Genomic DNA, 15,330 nt, shown 5'->3' with positions numbered 1-15,330 from the left:
GGAGGAAGGCCTTTCTTTTCACAAAACAGCTACAGAAATCATTCTTAGAGGGACATTTACTCGGCCCAATAGTCATCATCAGGGCAGGAAAGGCCAAAAAGTCTGAGGACTGATCAACTTGAGGCTCATCAGACCAGACAAGGAGACTCACCCTGAGGGGAGAATGGGGGTTTGCAAGGGACAGCCCTGGGCTGCTTACCTCAGGAGGGTTTTGGCTGACCTCATGGGGTCCCAGCCCCGTCTGCAGGGGTGACCTTGGAGGTGGAACCCTGGGAGGGGCTCCCTGCCCCCCACCAACTTGTGTGACTGTTCATGCCCAATGCTGTTACGGGAATGGTCTGGTGCCTTCCTTCCATCCCACTTCTGGAATATTCAATTAATGTGGGCTCAGAACAGGTCAGTGTCGGGGTTCTCACACTGAGGTCCCCAGGATCCAGGCCCCCTGGGGAGCTTGTCACACATGCACATTTTCGGGCCCCATCCTGGACCTACTGAGTCAGGACTTGGGAAGCGTCCAGTAGTGACACCGGGTGGAGCTGGGGGCTAGGCCCGGTCTCCCCTCCTGCACAGTCAGCAAAGGTGGTGGAGGCCCCCCGAGGGGGCGCAGGGCGAGGAGGGGCCGGCCTGGGAGGGAGGGGCTGCTGGCTGCACCGTGAGCCTCCCCGACCCCAGGCCCGGGGGGAGGTGGGCCGAGCTGGGCCAGCCCCTCGGCGATGCGCTCGGGTCCGAGGGTGAGGGCCGCTGCGTGCTGGCGCAGGACGCAGAGGGCCGCCGGCCCTAGTCCCCAGGTGGCCGGGAGGGCAGACCACGCCACGCGAGGGGTCGTCCCCCGGTGGCCGGGAGGGAGAGCGCGCTGCGCGAGGGGCTTGCCTTGTAGCCCTGGATGATCCCGTTCTGGCTCTCGGGCGGCGGCGGCTCCCACGTGACCTCCAGCTGGCTGGCCGTGAGCGGGTTCACGTGCACGCGCAGCGGGGCCTGGGCGGGGGCTGTGGGGCAGAGAGCGGAGGGTCAGCCGAGAAGCCCGTCCCTGCATGCGGGCTCCCAGGCCCCGCCCCGGCCGGGACAACCACGGACCCTCTCAGAACCACGGTTCCCCGCGCGGGCTCCCAGGCCCCTGCGGCCCCGCCCCTGCAGGCCCCGCCCCGGCCAGGACGACCACAGACCCTCTCAGAACCACGGCTCTAAGTGCACACGGTGAAATCTGGAGAACCCCAAAGAAAAGCGATTATACGGAGACACAGGGGCGCTCGTGAGAACAAAGGTGAGACAGTAACCCACGCGCCTATGACTGAGCTGTGAGGTTGCCTGGGACATGCAGGGACGGCTCAGCAACCTCCAACCTCGCTGCGTCGGGTTGGGGAGGGCCCTGTGGCTGGGAGATCAGGTCCTGCAGACCTGTGCTGCTGGCTGTCACGTTCATTGCCGAGTTGCTGCAGTTGTTCAGGCGTTAAGTCCTGCCGACTCTTTTCCACCCCAAGGCCTGCAGCACACCAGCCTTCCCTGTCCTTCACTATCTCCCAGAGTTTCGCTCAGATTCACATCCATTGAGTCGGTGATGCTCCCCAACCTCTGTCGCCCCCTTCTCCTCCTGCCCTCAATCTTCCCCAGCATCAGGGTCTTTTCCAGTGACCACAACCGAGGGTAGTGCTAAATTCCATGTGGACTAGGAGAAAACAAAGGCCATCTGTGGGAATGGCCTGGCGGTCCAGGGGTTAGGACTCTGCCTTCACTGCTGGAGGCCCAGGTTGGATCCCTGGTGGGGAGCTAAGATCTTGCACACCACAGTGCAGCCAGAAAAGAAAAACAAAGGCGTGTGTGATCCTGTCTGGGGCTCAGGACGCCGGGGTACGCAGCCCTGCTCCTGGGGAAGGGGGCTGACGTCTGCGGACCCGTGGCTACCCCTCCTCTGGGACGGAGCACAGAGGCCACTGCCGCATGTCCCCTGGGGAGGACCCACCCCTCTGGTCCTCCTCCCAGCCTGAGGGCTACCCCCGCCCCACCGTGATGGGCTGGGGTCACAGGTGCAGGTGAAGGGTGAAAGGTCACTGGCAGGGCCCCGTGGCCGTGGCCTTGCAGGCAGCCTCAGGGCAGCTGGGAACAACGCAGACGACCCATATTTCTCCCTGCCCGGCAATCCCGCCGGCCGGTCTGTCCCCTGCCCCCTGCGGGCCGCTCCCTTCTCCCTCCTGGGTACCCTCCATCCCGGCAAACTCCACGATGGGCTGGACCCCGGAGCTGTCGGGGCGGGTGGTGCCTGGCTGCGGGGGGCAGGATACCAGCCCAGCGCCCTCGCCTCCCGTGGCCCTGCCTGCGGCCTGGGCACTGCCTTTGGGCTCAAGTCTGTTTACAGTCACAAGTGGAAGGAACCAAACGGACAGTCACCATCGGGGGAGATGGCCGGGCACTCGGTCCCTCTGGAGGGGGCCTCCGCGCAGAGGACGACCTTTGCGAGTCGCCCCTTCCCTGCTGCCCCCCAGCGCAGAATAAAATAGTAATTAACACGCACTCAGCCTGACACCACCGATTCATTCTGCTCTAACTGTGTGGCTCGGTTACCACGGCCCACCCCGCCGCTAATGGGAATGTTAATAACCCTCACCAGGTCGCTGTGACAGATGCTCAGCCTCATTATCAGAAATTCTTATTTACCGCTCCATTAAACAACAGAATCACACAGAAAAACAATTCAATCAAAACTAACTGGAGGAATTTTAACAGCCGCATTAATAATCCAAAACATAAATAAAGTTAATGTCTTTGCATGTTTGCCATCGGCGACTCTGTTGCGAAATGACCGTGGCACCGTTAGACGGGGAAAGGCAGAGTGGGGCGCCGCTGCCTCCCGGCGGGTCAGGGCCATGTGCGAGTGTCCACTGCCCCGGCTTTCCTCCTTGAAGACACGGCAGAGCCAGGGCCCAGGGCGGCTTGGGGGTGGACATGTGCGACGCAGAGCTCCCCCTGCCTGGCCCGGTTCCATCCCGGGCGGCAGGCCCACCTGTACCGCTGTCCCCGGGCGGGGCTCCCCCGGCCCCCAGCCCGTCCTGGAGCACAGTGCCTCCCTGCCCGTAACAAGGACTTCCCCGATGAGGACACAGCAGGGGAGAGAGAAACTGATGTAAACACAGAGCAAAGCGCGCTGGCTTCTAGACTTGTTTTTGGCTCCTAAGAGCCTCTGGGCCTCCCCCACGACTTGCAGGAAGACGCCCCGTTTACACCCCGCAAGGGATCCTTGTTCGTCACGAAGGGTTTGGTTTGGAAGCTGGTGGGGTGTCTGATGGGCCGTGATCTCTTTGTTCCCCCACTTTACAGTCTGTGGAGACGGTGCATGTGAGCATCAGCTCAGAATGCCGTGTTAATGCGCATGAAATCAGTTTTCAAAAGCCCGCTGGCCTGGCAGTCTGGCGTTAGCTGATACGCGGACGCCATGGACGGTGCTGGAGGCAGGGCCCGGGCTGGGGCGCGGAGCAGAGGTTCCCCTGGGCACCTCGGCCGGGCAGACGATGCTGCCCCACGGCCGTCACCCACCAGCCTGCAGGGAGGGCCAACCATGGCGGCGATAGAGATGGTTCTGGACTTTGGCAGGCTCCTTGTACCCAACAGTGGTGATGGAACACCAGAGATTTCTGCAATCTTCTGGGATTTTGGCTGAATGCTCAGGAAGCCCTGCAAAGCTGGGAGCTGCAGGCTGGACTGGGCGGGCAGGTCCCAAGAAGCAGTGAGACCGGCACTTTGTCCAGCTCCACGGGCCCCTGGACAGGCTTGCTGGCCCCCCAGTGACCATGCACTGTCAAGGGAAGACAGCGGCTGCCCCTGGCTTTGCATGGACGTGATGGTGGAGGGGGTGCTGGCTCCCGGGCCCCGACTCTCGGACTCCTGACTGCAGGTTCGGCAGACCCTGGGCAGCCCCGGGCTCACTGGGGCCCCGCAGCAGAGCCTTTCAGAACCTCTGCTGCAGGGCGGCGGCTGGCCGGCCCCCGTGTGCTCACAACATCTGCAAAGGTGTCTGGCAAATGGCCAGAGCTGGGGGCACGGGGGCTGCCCACCGCTCGGGCAGGACTGCTCACCATCCAGCCCCTCATCCCTCACCCTGCCCCACCGTGGGGTGGCGACCACCCTGTGGACAGTCTCCCGGAGGGAGCTACACGTCTCCCCCTGGAACCAGTCTGGCCGATGACCCGTGGGGCATTTCCCAGCAGGAACGTCCAGTGCGTTCCGTGGGCTACAGTCCATAGGGTTGCCCAGAGTCGGACATGACTGAGTGACTCAGCAAGCAGGCTACAGAGGCGGGAAAAGCAAGGCCCAGAGCAATCCAGCGACCCTCCAGGGGTCACGCAATCAGCAGGCATGTGGATTCTGCTTTGTGTAAACCCAGGCAGCCTGGCTCTGAGCCTCTCTTCTTCCCTCCCTCGTGGTGAGGTTCCGGGGGCCTGGGGAGGGAGAGAGGGGAGGCGGGTGGGGAATTCAGCCCTCCACCCCTCGCCGGCCCAGCACGTCTCGCCCCTCGGGGCCCCGGCCCCTGCCTCTCCTCTGTCTCCTCTGTCACCTCCCCCCTCCTCTTTACCTCACTGCTGAGCCAGAACCAAACACAACTCCAAGGAGGCTTAACGGGAAGAAGCAGGAAACTGGTCACAAAAACCATTTTCCAAAAAACCGATGCTGTGCTCTCCAGCCTGCAGGAATGGGGGCTGGAGGCTGTGGGGAAAGCCCTGCATGGCGAGTCTAAGCCCTGGGCTCGTACGGCGGGATGTGGGGAGTCTGTCCAATCCCTGAGCGCAGCTTCGCTGTTTGTAAAATTGGAGAAAATGTGGGACGTGAAGGGTCTTGCAGCTGAAATGAAACGGGCGGTGTGAGAGCAGAGAGCACGGCCGGCAAGGAGTGTGGGCAGTGTCCCCAGACGGGTCCCCTAGGTGACCTCACCTGCAGGCGGGTGGGGCGCTGCTCCTGCGTGGGCTCTGTTCCCGTGGAGATGGAGGGCTGCTGCGTCACCCTGTGCTGACGCCTTTAAATGTCCATCTCCCCTGGGGGTGCCCGTGTGACCTGAGAGCCGCCCAGAGGTGTCATCACGGACCCGCAATGCCCCCCAGGGACCTGCTCCTGGCGCTCACACCTTCATGCCATCCTTCTGACAAGCAGGGTCCTGGGGGTGCTTCTCCCTCTGGGGTCTGCCCCCCTTGGGGGACTCCTGGGGGAGAGGTGTTTCCTCCCTGCGGGAGGAAGCGCTCTTTCTGCTGCCTGGAGCCACGGGGCCACCTTGACGAAGAGCCTGCCCGAGATAGGAGTGAGCTGAGAGGAGGAGGAACCAAGAGGGGGCACAGGGGCAGCCTGTTAGCATGCTGGATCCAGCCACGCCTGAAGGTGTGCCCAGGCTCTTCAACTTCTCCATTATGTGAGTTAATGACAGATTCTTTGAGCTTAAGCCTCTTTGGGTTTCTATCTCTTGCAAGCTGTATTTCTTACTAGTGTACTATTTTTACCAATTTGTAATGCTCAATGACTCAGAAATCAATCTCAATGAGAGATCTCCTAAAGGTTACTCTTTCTCTCTGAGGTTAAAAGGATTTAAAAACTACATATTCAGGCTAGAGGAGACCCAAAGATCATTAACTCTCGACCTCTCGCTGTTCTGTAGGACGAGACCAATCAAGAACCTGCACAGGGTCTCAGTCGCTCACCACTTACTGACTGGCCCTGGTCCAGGCGTGTCCTGGACATTTATCCTGCAGGCAGGACGGGCGAGCTGGGGGCAGGGTCAGGGTGAGGACCCCCGTCGCCTCACTCCCAGCCTGCAGCTTTTCCCTCTGCACCGTGGTCCTCAGGGCCGGAGCTCAGAGAGGTGGAGTGACAGGCCCAGCATCACAGAGCTGGGGACCGGTGGAGGTGACCCTCAGACCTGCAGGTCTGACTCGGGAAACGCACTGTTTTCGGGCAGTTTTCACACAAGTCTGAGTGTTTCCTGCCGAATGGTCAGGATGGTGAAGCATCTGGCTGAGTGATTGGAAACTGCCCCCATTTAGCTTTATTTTCTGCAGGCCTGAGAGCAGCTCAAAGTCAGGAGGAACGCGTTACAAGGGCCCCTGGGCTGCGAGAGGCAGCGACTGGACGGCCAGGGTGCGTGGCAACAGTGCTGGAAGCATGGCGTCCTCCTTCCAGAACATTCTCTGCGGCGTGAACACGGACGGCCGAGCAACGCTCTGGGGCCGAACATCCACCCGACCTGTGGGGGCAGCCTGAGTGGGGAGCCCGGCCTCTTTCTGGGTTCTGCCTCTGCATCCCTGACTGGAGGCTGTTGGAGGCCGCCCACCCACAGAAGCAGCCGACGGACACCCTCCTGCCACTTGGGAGAAACACGTGGCCCGCCCGGGTTCACAGCAGTTCCACCGCAGCACCCAAGATGGGGAGACAGCGCAGGGGTCCACCGAGGGACTGACAGCGAACGTGGAGTCTGCACCCAGAGGAGAGTCCTCCCCCGCGAGAGGGAGCCGAGTCTGAAGCCTGCTGCAGCTCGGGTGAGCCCGGGAAACATGCCGGGAGACGGCAGCTGGGTAAAGCGGTCAAACGCGGCTCTGGCCCGTGTCCATGAAGCCCCCGGAGCAGCAAGCCCACAGACAGGAAGCAAGTCAGGGCCGACGGCGGCTGGGGGAGGGGCCTGCCCACGGCTGAGGGGCGTCTGTCTGGGGACAAGCCGGGGCCGGGGGAGGCGGGTGGCGGCCACTCGGCCAGTGGACAGGCTCCCTGCCCCTGGGCTGGATGCTTGCCGGCGACAAGGACGCGTGTGTCACGTCAACCGTGCTTTACCATAAAACGAACAACAAACAGCCACAGACCCAGGACGCGAGCCCAGAGGCGGGCAGACGTCCACGGCCATCCGGCTGGCTGCTATGGCCCTGGTGCTCCCGGGTCTCCCGCCCGGGTTCCAGCCCTGTTCTCCACACGCCTGCACAGGTCCTGGGATGCAGGCCCTGTCCGCAGCACCCGGGCCCTGCCGCTGGTCCTCTCACTGTGGTGCAGGCTGACAGGTGGGCAGGTCAGCTCCGCAGGTCCTGGCCAGCTGGCCATGTGCACCCTGAGCCCAGTGGCAGGGCTGGCATGGCTGCCTGCACGACGCCCCGCCAGGCTCCAAAGCCCCTGCTCTCGCGGACGGCATGTGCTGCATCCGCCCCGCCTGTGTGGGCTCTTCTGTGGCCAGGCCCAGGCCCTCCTGGAGTGCCCGGCCCCCAAGTGACATCCACCCCTTGCGCCGAAAGACTCCCGGGCAAAGGCCAGGGTGGCTTCCACTGTCTCCTGTGGGGTCACCTGGTTTATCCTTGTCTACGTGAAAATGCCGTGTGACTCTTCCAGAAAAACCCTGCTAAGCCAGAGACACTCAGTGCTGGCTCGTTTCCGACAATAACCTCTCCAAACTGCACAGTCGCCTGACGTGTCCTGTGGCCGGCCCAGAGAATTCAGCCTTCGTCCCCCAAAAGCCTGGGTCCCTGTCCCCAGGGGCATTCCAACCCCATTCACCCTCCTGACTCTGCACCCGCAGATTTGAGCAGAACCTTTAGCCACGTGCCAAGATCAGAGGAGACAGCCGTCCGTGGTGCACTGTGTGTGTGTGTGCGTGTGTGCCTGCGGGCAGGGGGGGTTTCTGCAGGGAGAGGGCAGGCCGTGAGGCAGTGTGTGTGTGTGTGTGTGTGTGCGCGCGCGCGCGTGCGTGTGCCCGCAGGCAGGGGTGGTTTCTGCAGGGAGAGGGCAGGCGACTCCCTCCTTCCAGGGCAGCGGGGGGCTGGGTGAAGGCAACACTCCGATCTCAACGTGGGATACGACCTCTCCCTGTGTGTCAGCCCCACAGAGGGGACGGTTCTTAAAACAAACCCAGGGGCCACATCGTATCTGAAACGGGGGCTAACGTGGATCTGTGTGGCTTTCGGAGATGGGGGATCGGCTGTTACGGAAGGTCAGGCTGACTCAGGGCCGGGACCAGCGCTCAGGCCTGGCCAGAGACGGTGGGTGACAAAAGTTCCCCTCCCCGCACGCAGGGTCCCGCACCCCGGGACCCCCACGGGGACGACAGCATGGCTCCCCTAGAGCACGTCCTGATTAATCCGATACCTCCAGACCTTAAACACCCCTGTGTCTCAAAAGCAAGACTTGATCACTCCCAGGGCCACCAGGACACCCAGCCCTTGGCCGAGGACTCTTCCCAGCATGACCAGAATCCTCCTGGACCCCTATAACCTGACCTTCGATGAGGGGGACGCTGCTGGCCCCTGAGTTCCAGGCAGGACTCACCGGCCTCGCCAACAAAGACCTCCACAGGCGCGCTGGCCGGGCCCTCGCCGATGACGTTGTAAGCCGTCAGGACCACTTCGTAGCGCCGGTATTTCTTCAGATCTGCAAGGGTGAGGGGACAGGGTCAGCAGGCAGGAGCCCCGCCGTTTCTTAGCTCCCTCTGTGACCAGTGCCCCCTGGGGGGACAAGGGAGCCCTTTCTTGCAGAGAGAAGCCTGTGAGGGGCCGGCCACCCTCCGTCCAGCAGTGCCCCCTACCCACCCGGCAGTGCCCCCTACCCGCCCGTGACCCTGGTGAGGCAGTCACGGCCGTCCTGCATTCGGGGCAAGGTGGCAACAAGCTCCTCGTCTAAGGGAGCGAGTCCAGGACACAGAGCCTGACCTGGGCCTGCCTTCTGGTCCGGAACCTCTCCTGGAGAGGAAGAGCGGACAGAGCAAGACCCTGGCGCCGCTCGACCACGTGGGCCAGTCCTTGACCCCTTCTGTGACGTGATGGCGGGAGGGCCTGGGGGTCGCATTCACTGACCTCTGCAGAGCGGGGTCCCCTCTGGGAGGTACGGTTTGCAGGGACCATGCGCTCAGGCGGTCAGACACATACGTGGGGCCTTTGGACAGTCATGTGACTGGGAGAACCTTCCAGAAAGTTCTGGCTTAAAAAATCAGCTGTTCCCGTCACATCGAGTAGTGCAGAGCTCGTGTGTGGCTGCCTGGCCTGCATGATGGACTTGGCGTCTCATGCCCTTTTCTTCCCAAGACGTGGCCATTCAGACCTCACAGGCCTTGGTTTGCCAACATAGATACATTTAATGCCAAGATCCTGCCCCCGTGGTCAAGCTCTGCTGCTGAGAAACCACCAGACGGCTTCAGCTCAACTTGGGGCCTCGTGTGATTGCCAGGAATCCACAGAGACGCACCAGAGTGGACGCCGGCGTGTGGCCCGGGCCCCCCTTCCATGCTTCCTAACCCGAGACTGAAAGGCCTGGGCGGAGACCCGGGGAGGGAGCCCTCGTCACTGGGGCCGGCCTGCACTTGACTCTTCACCCGACCTCTTGGAGAGGCCACCTCTGGGAGACGCCTGGCCCAGGAGGGACTCGGTGGAAAGACGAGGAGGCAGTGAGGTGGGGAGGGGGAAGGCGGGCCGGCCCGCGATGGATGATGGCGGAGCTTCGGGGGGAGGGCACGGCTCCGTGAACCCTGCCCCCGCTGCCGGGCTGGTTGGCTGTCCCGGGTGGTGGCCGGGGCGATGGGGGACGAGCTGGCAGAGCGCTGGCACCCGCGGGGCCTGGCAAGGCTGGCTCTTCCTCCCCTCCATTACCCGCTTTCTGATCCAGCGACCTCTGCACTGGACTGAACTGCAGCTTGGTCCCTGAGTCTTGCACTCGGTCACTGAAACCCACCCTGGCCGGAATCCAAGGGGCAGCACCATGATTTGATAAGGAGAGAGGCCGGATGGACAAGCGCTGGACATGTGCGTGCGATGTCTGCCCCCCACCCTGAGAGGAGAGAGACCCTGACGCTGCAGTGAGGAGGACGCTAGGCCTGAAGCCAGCAGACACAGAGGGGCCTGCTGGGTGATTGCCCTGCTGCGAGGTCCCTGGAGGGGTCGGGGTCACAGAGACAGGAAGGTGGGGGTGGGCGCCCGGGGTGGGGCTGGGGGAGGTGGGGGGGCATCCGTGTTTAGTGGGGCAGAGTCTCAGGTGGGGGGTGAGAGGGCTCTGGAGGCGGGCGGTGGGGACGGGTGCACGGCAGTGTGTGCACGTAACAGGGTGAAGGTGGTAAATCCACAGCTCAAAAGGGGGCTAAAAACAAGCCGACAGCGTCAGAGAAGAGCGCTGCCCCCTGACTTTCTGTCCCAAACTCCGAGAATGGCTGTTGGGAACCCTGCCCAGCCTGTGTTTCTAGAAACTCCCTTTCGGTGGTTCTGGCCCATCACGCATTTTAGTGGGACGGGGTGGGGGGCTCCAGGAATGAGAGCTGGGAATCTGAGCTGGTCTTCACTCGGTCCGCCAAGAGGCTGAGGGGCACTGCCCAGCTGCGCCAGCTGGGCGCGGAGTCACTCACGTGTTAGCTCGTAGGTCGTCTCGGTGGAGCTGCTGTTGACGGTCTTGAAGCTGCTCTGGGCTGTGAGGGGCGAGCAGACAGGCCGTCAGTGTGGGGACAGCCGGCGCCAGGACGGGCCGCAGACGTGGAAGGAGGCCTGGCCGGGAAGCCGCTCTGCCTCCAGGGCGGCCACCACACGCCCATCTGCTCACCGGGACCCCCGCAGAGCCTCCTGAACCAGCCAGGCCCCCGGCCCACGAGGGGGAGGAGTGTCTCCCCTCTGATTAAACGGATCTAATTGGCATCTGGCAGAATGTAGTGCAAAACGGCACTGGGGGCCACAGGACTGGCTGGTCCCGGGGCAACCGCGTCTGGTCACGTGCTCAGGTGAGTGCCCCAAGCCGGCGGGGACGACCAGCTGACAGTGAGCAGGTGCACAGACCCCCGCACCCCCTTATTCCAGGGTGTGTGTGACTCAGCCCAGAGGGACAGTCACGGCTAGCTGGGCGTCGACAAGGGGCACCGGGGGACACGCTGCGAGTGGGGGTCTCAGCGGAGCCAGGTCCTCCCCTGGTGGGCTCAGGGCCAAGCTGTAGCCCCTCGCCGACCCCAGAGGGGCGCCGGGGGCCGAGCGCAGTGCATGTGACCCGCACAGAGAGGCCCAGGCAGAGCCGGACCCGGTGCCCTGGCCGCCCTGCCCCCGCCCCCACCACGCGGGTGCCAGGGGCCCAGGTGTCTTCTCTGATGGTGCTGGGGGGCATCTCTTAGCCTTCCCCCCACAGAGAGCAGAAGGGGACAGTGGCTCAGGGCAGATGAGCAGGGAGAGGGAGGCCGGGGCTCCACAGGCCCCAGCACCCCAGGCCTGCTCGCGTGGGGCGGCACCGCTGTCTCCGGAGGCCCGGCTACTCCTCCTCCAGGGCACACAGGCCCCCACGGCTTGGCCCCACCCTGGCCGGCTGACCCCTGCCTCCCCCCACTGAGCTGTGCCGGGCCCTGCATCACCCTCTTCCTCTCATGTCCTCCGTGACATCCTTTTTACCCCAACAGCCCCCTCAGATGGCTCCTCCTCCAGGCAGCCTTCCTGGGTGCCCTCGCTGTGCCCTGGACATTTTACATTGTCGGAGTTCTGGGGAGGGGGCAGAGCTGCACCCCCTCCGGCCCCCATGGCTGTTCCCAGCAGGCCTGGGGTGGGCAGACATGGTGGTTATGGGAACCTCCCTGCATAGGGTCCAGGGGCGGGGGGGCTCACCTGTGAGCTCGGCCCGCAGAGCCGAGGGCGTCTTGAGCATCTTGGACTCGGTGGCGGGGGCCGCCTCGTACTCCAGCTCGCGGTAGTAGATCCGGTAGCCCTGCAGGAGGCCGTTCAGGCTCTCGTCCCTTGGGGGCTGCAAAGACAGCATGGTCAGGGGCCTGGCTGCATGCTGGCCGGCTGCGTGGAAAGGCGGGGCGTCACTGGTTCAAGACAACTAGAGGGCCCTTGGTTGTTGGCAAGAGGACAGGCAGGTGTCCCACTGATGAGGAATGATGGGGTCCAGGGACGGAACCCAGGCCTCCTGGTCCTGTGTGCGTGGACACGGCCGTGTCTCCCTGTCCAGCCCAGACACCCGAGCCCCAGGGCTGGGGCCGGAGACTGTGGCCCAGGTCACAGATGGAGAGGAAGCTGCCTATTCCCGGCAGACCCAGAACTGAAGGCGGCCGTGGATGCGGCCTAGCCCTGCGTCGTCCACCACCGTCCCTTCAGTCCCCAACCCTCCCATCCACCCGGGCTTATGGCCGTCTCGCTGGGACCCTCACTGACCCCTCTGCATGCCAGGTGGCCCCCCCTGCCTGACAGGCGTAGGGCTAGAACACCCACTGCCACCTCAGCTGGCGTGAGAGCGGCCGACGGTGGGGCAGGGCCTCGTCTGACTCCTAAGAACCCAGCGGAAGGCAGCTGACGGGCGGCTCGGAGACGAGGTCGCACGGTGGGAGACTCTGAGGCTGTGTGCGAGCCCAGGACCTTGTAGCCGCTTCCCTCTGGGTACTGCCGCTGCTCAGGGAGGGCCCGGCCCGACTTCCCCTCCCGCTTTGGCTGGTTTCTGTTGATTAGTGAGCCTGGGGAGGGCATCCCCAGCTGGGTGACAGGTCTGTCTGTGGAAGGAAGGCCATCCCACTCCACGTGGAACCCCAGTAAGGCCACGACACTCACCCCAGTGCTGGGGGCTACGGGCTCTGCTCCCTCTATGGTCCTCAGCAGGTCAGGACCGAACCTCCCAAACTGCAGCTGGACAGATGGACCAAGAGCGTGCTGGTGCCCGAGTGGACGCCACAGCTACTGGACGAAAGCCCCCCGTTGTGGGTTGAACTGTGCCCCCCTAGGAGACATGCTGAGTCCTAACCGCTGGTCCCCACAAAGTGACTTCATCCAGATTCGGGTGTCTGCAGACGTAATCAAGTTAGGAAGAGGGCACCGGTGGAAGGGAGCACTCTAAGGCGATGACAGGCTTCCCAGAGGGCAGTTCCATTCTATTTGCCCAGGTCTTTAACGCAGCAATCACACGTCCAGAAACTGACCCCACATGGAATCTCAGATGTGCGCGGTCCTGAGATCTACAAACATGAGCCTGGTACTAACTCCCCCAACCCCTCAAAACGCCAAGACCAATCCTCTCCAGGTCTTTTTAATGCCACCAAGACAACAGGATGGCCTTCGAGCTTGAAGGGCGCGGACAGTAAGATTGCCTGCAAACAAATTGGCAGACTTGGGACTCGTGAACACCACCAGGTGATATGATAATTGATTCACACGGGCACCTAGATGCTCAGCGTGATGGATCGTGAAGACAAAACACATTTTAAGAGGCAATATAGAATCTAGCAATTATTTAACAAATGCTGAGACTAGAAAAAGACCCAAAGATTCTTATAAAATGAGGACATTTGGACACAGAATGTCACGCGAAGGCAGAGGTCGGGACTGAAGGAAGCGTCTAGAAGCCAAGGAGCGGTAAGGCCTGCCGCGGCTGCCAGAGGCTGGGAAGAGGCAGGCAGCAGGCTTCCCTGTGTCTGCAAAGTCAGCTACCACCTTGATCTTGGACTCTGGCCTTTGGAACTGTGGGAAGGCAGGGTGCCCGGTTCCAGGCGCTCTGCTGTCCACACTCGCACCCTTCAATTTTCAGTCCCTGAACCCGGGCAGCACTGGGGGGACCCGGATGCTCAGGGAAGTCTGTTCTCCGTGACCTCTGGCCGCTCTCGGTCCCAAACTCGGGACCCCTGCAGGAGGGGACAGCTCTCTGCCCTCACACTCGCCAGTGGGCAGCGCACACAGCAAGGGCGCTTCCTCCCACGAGCCGGAATCACCACGTTTTCACCACGAGAGCCCAGGGGTTTGCAGGGCGGGTCTGCCGCAGCCCCCAACGTGCTCTCCCGCCACTTCTGAGTCCTTGGACCCCCCCTACCCCCCATCCCCGTACTGAAAGCGCCGTGGCTGGTCATTCTTCCCATCAGATGCAGACACTCAAGCCTGGGAAACCGGAGTGGACTCGCCACGTCCTCAGGATCCATGTGCATCCCTCTGGTCAGAGGAGCCCAGCAAGCCCACCCGGACGACACTGGACTGCTAAGCATCACCTTCACAAACACTGAGAAACCAGACAGTCGTGTGAGTCGCTCTACTGCCAGATTCTCTCTCCTGTGCGGGTCTGGGACCGGACCCCATATTTCCAGGGTATCAGTGCTCGCTCCGCTCTCCTGACGCCCACAGGTGGAGACATCTTTAAACTCACCTCACGGTTGTAGAACTAACGATCTGAGAGTGAAGGTGGACCCATTCAGATGCCCGCATCTCCTGGATGGGGCAGGTGACTGGCCAGGCACGCAGGGTCCCCGAGGCACACGCCCGTCCGGCCGGGCCCCGGGCTGAACCATGACACTGACCACTTCCTCCAGCAGTGAGCCTGCTGCCCTCTGCCCCAACCGTTCCCCAAACGAGGCCTCAACCGACCAGAGCGTTAGGAACTCGGGGAGCTGTGTGCTGTCAGGAAGGGAGGTGAGAACAGGGCTGAACCCTGGGGGCCTGCCTGGGGGGGCAGGAGAGAGGATCTGTTTCTTGTTGCAGTTCCTAGTTTATTCTGCCCTTTTCTTTCCTACCGATTTTGATGGACAGAACCTCTGTCCCCCGCACTGCAGATTCAGGGACACCCCTGAGCAGGGCACGCCCTGGCATGCTGGGCGGTCCCTATGCTTCCTGTCCAGCCCCGGCCCTGGAGCCTCCCCACCCTGAGGATGGCAGCGTTTCTGATCTTCTGATACACTTTTTTTAAGATCCCTCCCCCTTGAGTTCATAGGATTGGTTCAGATAGCTTTAAAGGTTTTTGTTTTGCACGACCCTCTGCTATTTAAAAATAGGTTCCACGCGGTAAAGGCAGGCACCGTGCAGCATTTACTGCTAATCGGTGCCACGTGCAAGTCGTGTGTGAGTCTGTGTGTGTAATGCACACAGGCGCCATCTCCTCCTAAGGATGGATGCCACAGTCGGCCACTCCGACCCTAGCCCTGGGTTTCTTACTGGCCACAGCTGGGACACGTTACAGCCCCCACTCCTAGGCTTCCTTCAAGCACACGTATCACAACACGTAAGAGAAAGTTTATTTCACCCCCTTCTTAAAAAAATACAACAGATGGAAAAGTTGGAAAAGTCTACCCGTGAGAATAAAAGGAGAGACGTTTTCCCACCTGACACCTAAGCCGAGCAGAGAAGGTCCGAGTTCAGTGACGCGCTCTCCACCGCCCTTCCCAAGTGAGGCTCAGTGGTCGCAGGGCCTCTGACCTTCTGGGTCCCAGGCTGCCCACAGCTGTGACCCCTGAGGGAGGGTCCTGAGGGTCCTGCCCCACAAGGGGCACTGCCCCCTGCAGTGAAGGCGCCCGGCTGAGGCCCCCGGGAGGTCAGCGGAGCTCCTTGCTGCAGAGGGCCCTGCCTGCACCCCAGCCCTGCCTCTAGTGCCAAGACCGGCTCCGCAGGCTGATGAGGTGCCCTGAGCTGC

At 62.4% G+C, this 15,330-nt stretch overlaps 1 protein-coding gene across 3 annotated transcripts in view; it reads right to left on the bottom strand.

Annotated features, from left to right (window-relative positions):
• SDK1 (sidekick cell adhesion molecule 1) overlaps positions 1-15,330 on the bottom strand; it is a 628,823-nt gene that overhangs the window by 36,013 nt on the left and 577,480 nt on the right. For all 3 annotated transcript variants that reach the window (XM_045164319.1, XM_045164317.1, XM_045164318.1), the window contains exons 33-36: positions 11,559-11,694; positions 10,331-10,390; positions 8,272-8,373; positions 871-986 (exon numbers count right to left, since the gene is read on the bottom strand). In XM_045164319.1, coding sequence (XP_045020254.1) covers positions 871-986; positions 8,272-8,373; positions 10,331-10,390; positions 11,559-11,694 — 414 coding nt within the window. The remainder of the gene's footprint in view (positions 1-870; positions 987-8,271; positions 8,374-10,330; positions 10,391-11,558; positions 11,695-15,330) is intronic.

Source organism: Bubalus bubalis, chromosome 24 (assembly GCF_019923935.1).
Source record: "Bubalus bubalis isolate 160015118507 breed Murrah chromosome 24, NDDB_SH_1, whole genome shotgun sequence".
Taxonomy (NCBI): Eukaryota; Metazoa; Chordata; class Mammalia; order Artiodactyla; family Bovidae; genus Bubalus; species Bubalus bubalis.
This window is presented reverse-complemented; position numbering and strand designations above follow the sequence as displayed.